Below are 3,678 nucleotides of genomic sequence, written 5' to 3'. Positions count from 1 at the left end.
TAACCATCAAGAAAGCAATAATATGATTTACCGGCTAGTCGATCAAGCATTTGATCAATAAATGGTAGTGGGAAGTGATCTTTTCTTGTGGCCGCATTCAACCTTCGGTAGTCTATGCATACTCTCCAAGAATTTTGCACTCTTGTTGCTATAAGTTCACCACTTTCATTTTTGATTGTTGTCACCCCGGATTTCTTTGGCACCACTTAGACCGGGCTTACCCACTCGCTATCCGAGATAGGATAGATGATGTCCGCTTCAAGTAGCTTAGTGACTTCTTTTTTCACAACCTCAAGAATGGTTGGATTAAGTCTCCTTTGAGGTTGTCGGACCGGTTTTGCTCCTTCTTCAAGAAATATGCGATGCTCGTATACTTGGGGGCTTATTCCCACTAGATCCGCCAAACTCCACCCAATTGCCCTTTTATTTTTTCTCAATACATCTAGCAATTTTTCTTCTTGTTGAGGAGTTAACTCTTTTGCAATTATCACGGGGAGCTTTTGGGCTTCATCAAGATATGAGTACCGTAAATGGGGTGGTAGTGGCTTCAATTCCACTTTTTTGTCATTCTTTGAAGTTTGAGTATCCGGATGGTTTGTATGGTGTGTGGTGTTTAATTTGCTTGGACCTTCATTTGCTTCTTCAATCATGTACTTCTCATCCAACTTTGCAAGGTGCACTTCGGCAACCATGTTATCAATTGGGTCACACCGGAATAGAGAGTGATTCTCCGGTGGATGCTTCATTGCTTCTTATAGGCTAAAACTTACGACTCTCTCATCAATTTCAAATGAGTAGGTTCCCGAGTAGGCATCTAGCTTAAATCTAGAAGTTCTCAAAAAAAGTCTTCCAAGTAGGATAGATGATGCTCTCTCGGTTTTGCTTGATGGCATTTCAAGGACATAGAAGTCAATTGGAAACACCAACCCTATGATATTCACTAATACGTCTTCCACAACACCCGTCACGGTTATTATGCTTTTATCCGCTAGGACAAATCTTGCCGTCGACCTTTTTAGTGGTGGCAACTTCAATACCCGGTAGACGGAGAGCGGCATGATGCTAACACATGCTCCGAGGTCACACATACAATCGATAAATTGAACTCCATTGATGGTGCAAGTGACCATACAAGGGCCCGGATCATCACACTTCTCGGGCAATGCTCCCATTAAAGCGGAAATAGAACTCCCCAATGGGATGGTTTCCAATTCAAGAATTCTATCCTTGTTCATGCATAGATCTTTAAGGAATTTTGCATATCTAGGAACTTGATGGATAGCATCAAAGAGGGGGATGGTTACCTCAACTTTCTTGAACATTTCTACCATTTTGGGGTCGAGTTCTATGCACTTTCTATCTTTCTTTGCAAGTGTTGGAAATGGGAGTGGTTGAGCAATTTCTTCTTCCAAGGTTCTCTTGGCCTTGGGGGTCTCCTTTGTTGGTTGAGCTTCATCCTCAACTATGACTTGTGGTGTCTCCTCTTCCACTACCTCTTCTATATCTATTCTCTCCTCCTCTTGGGCGATTGTGATAGGATTTGAGTCCTTTTCTCCCTTCTCTTTTAATTGTGTTCCAGATCTAAGGGTGATGGCATTGATGCCTCCCTTAGGATTTGGTTGAGGTTGAGAGGGAATGACGCTTTGGATTGGGGGTTGAGGAGTGGGATTTGATGGTGTATCCATGCGTGCAAGAAGAGCTTGTAGTGTAGAGGTGAGGCCGGTAAGGCCGGAAGCAAGTGTGTTTTGTAGTTCCTTTTGGCCTTGGATGATGGTCCGGAGTGTTTCGTCTTGGTTGGAGGGGGTGGTTGCATATATGAGTTGAGGGGGTTGTGATTGGTTGGTTGGTGGTCTTTGATGTGGTGGTTGGTATGTTTGGTAGTTTCTTTGTGGGTTTTGTTGGTTGTATGGTTGATTTTGTTGGTTGTATGGTGGCCGGTTTTGTGAGAAATTTTGTGAGTTGTTGTTCCATCTTTGACCTCCTCCGTTGTTGTTGTTGTCCCTATTCCCTTGTTGATGATTGTCTCTCCAATTTTGATTATAGTACCCACTCCCTTGATTGTAGCTTCCTCCTTGATAAGGGTGCCCTTGGTTAAGGTTACTGCCTTGGTAGTACCCTTGATTTGGGCGGTCATAGAAATTATGGGTAGCCGCCAAGGTGTTATCTTCTTGAAGGCTCGGGCACTCATCCGTGTAGTGGGAATAGCAAGAACAAATGCCACACACTTTTTGAGGGACCAATTGTTGGTTGTGTTGTTGAGGGTGTGGGGGGTTTTGTTGGTATGATTGAGGTTGTTGTGGTTGTTGTTGGTTCAATTGGAGTTGCCTCAAGATGGATGTCATTTCGCTCAAGGATTGAGTTAGAACGGTGGTTTCACTACTAGTTGATACCTCATTCACGGTTCTCGGGCGGTTGACTCTTCCTCTCATATGTTGATTGGATTCGGCTAAGTCAATGATAAGTTGCCATGCCTCCTCCGCTGTTTTATATTTAGACAAAGAACCATTGCTAGAGGTGTCCAAGAGAGTTCTATCTTGTTCTCGCATCCCTTGACATATATATCCAAGCAATACTTGAGTGTCAAGTATGTGATTAGGGCATGCGTCTAGTAGCTTGCAAAACCGTTCCCAATACTCGTATAGCGGTTCCGTTTCACCTTGCACAATACAAGACATTTCCTTCCTTAGCCTATCCATCTTAATTTATCCAAGAATCCTTTTCTAAGTAAGTCCCAACCGGAGGTGACTTCACTAAATAGAGTGTAGAACCATTCTTTCGCCTTGTCCTCAAGAGAGAAAGGGAAAGCAAACAACCATATAGCAACTTCATCGGATCCTTCTCATCTAGTGGTTGAGCATATACGATGAAAGTCCTTGAGATGTCGAATAGGGTCTTGTGCGGGAAGCCCGTGAAACTTAGGTAGGAGGTTGATCAAAGCAGTCTTTAATTCAAAGTTTGCATTCAAGTTGGGGTGAGTTACATGAAGGGGTTGAAGGACATAATCCGGTGCACCCGCTTCCTTGATGGTAACCCTCCTCGGAGCATCCATGGTGTTGGTACCTAAAACGGAAGAAGAGTAGTTAGTGATATTGATGGAAGTATGACTAATGCCTTCTTTGAGTGACGGTCCAATGTTCACTTTTAGTAAGGTGGTTGAGGTGGTGAAGACTGATGACAAGTCATCATATACCCATTTTTCAAGCTAATTTCACTTGTTTTGTTAGCATTTATGCACTTTCTTGCATCCTAAGTAAGTGATTTGGAGTGAAAATGCACAACTTCTCTAAATCAAGCAACCACCATGAAATTAATGTTAAATCATGAGGTTTAAGCTAATTTTAATTGCATTTTAATTGATTTATAAGCCTCTTGAATTTAGTGATACTTTGAGTGGTTGTTTGGTTTATTTTAGGTGAAGAAAAGAAAAGAAAATGAAAAGCGTGGCCTAAGAAGCGCGACACAAGAAAAGGAAAGCGTGGCCAAAGAGGAGAGAAGCGTGCCGCAACTAATGAGGGAAGCAACCTTGCCCTCCACAAGGGCAGACTGCCCTCTAGGAGGGCAGCATTAAGTGACCAAGCCAAGGAAGGCAACTCCGCCCTGCCCACTCCAAGGGCAGAGCACAAAATGATGCATTGGAACCAAGAGAAGCAAACTCTGCCCTGCCCTTGTGGAGAGCAG

The 3,678-nt window shown here is 43.3% G+C and overlaps 1 protein-coding gene across 1 annotated transcript; it reads right to left on the bottom strand.

Moving 5' to 3' along the window:
• Positions 1–752: 752 nt before the first annotated feature.
• On the bottom strand, positions 753–1,685 carry LOC127746632 (uncharacterized). The gene has a single exon (XM_052260522.1). It carries the CDS (start codon positions 1,683–1,685, stop codon positions 753–755), a length of 933 nt encoding a protein of 310 aa, XP_052116482.1.
• Between the last annotated feature and the right edge of the window lie 1,993 nt (positions 1,686–3,678).

The sequence above is a fragment of the Arachis duranensis genome, chromosome 4 (assembly GCF_000817695.3).
Source record: "Arachis duranensis cultivar V14167 chromosome 4, aradu.V14167.gnm2.J7QH, whole genome shotgun sequence".
In the NCBI taxonomy this organism is placed as follows: Eukaryota; Viridiplantae; Streptophyta; class Magnoliopsida; order Fabales; family Fabaceae; genus Arachis; species Arachis duranensis.
The sequence above is the reverse complement of the archived record's forward strand: the minus strand, read 5'-3'. Positions and strand labels throughout refer to the sequence as shown.

Excerpts from the sequence above, each read along its gene's own strand:
- LOC127746632 (XM_052260522.1), bottom strand. The coding sequence starts at position 1,685 with ATGGATACACCATCAAATCCCACTCCTCAACCCCCAATCCAAAGCGTC.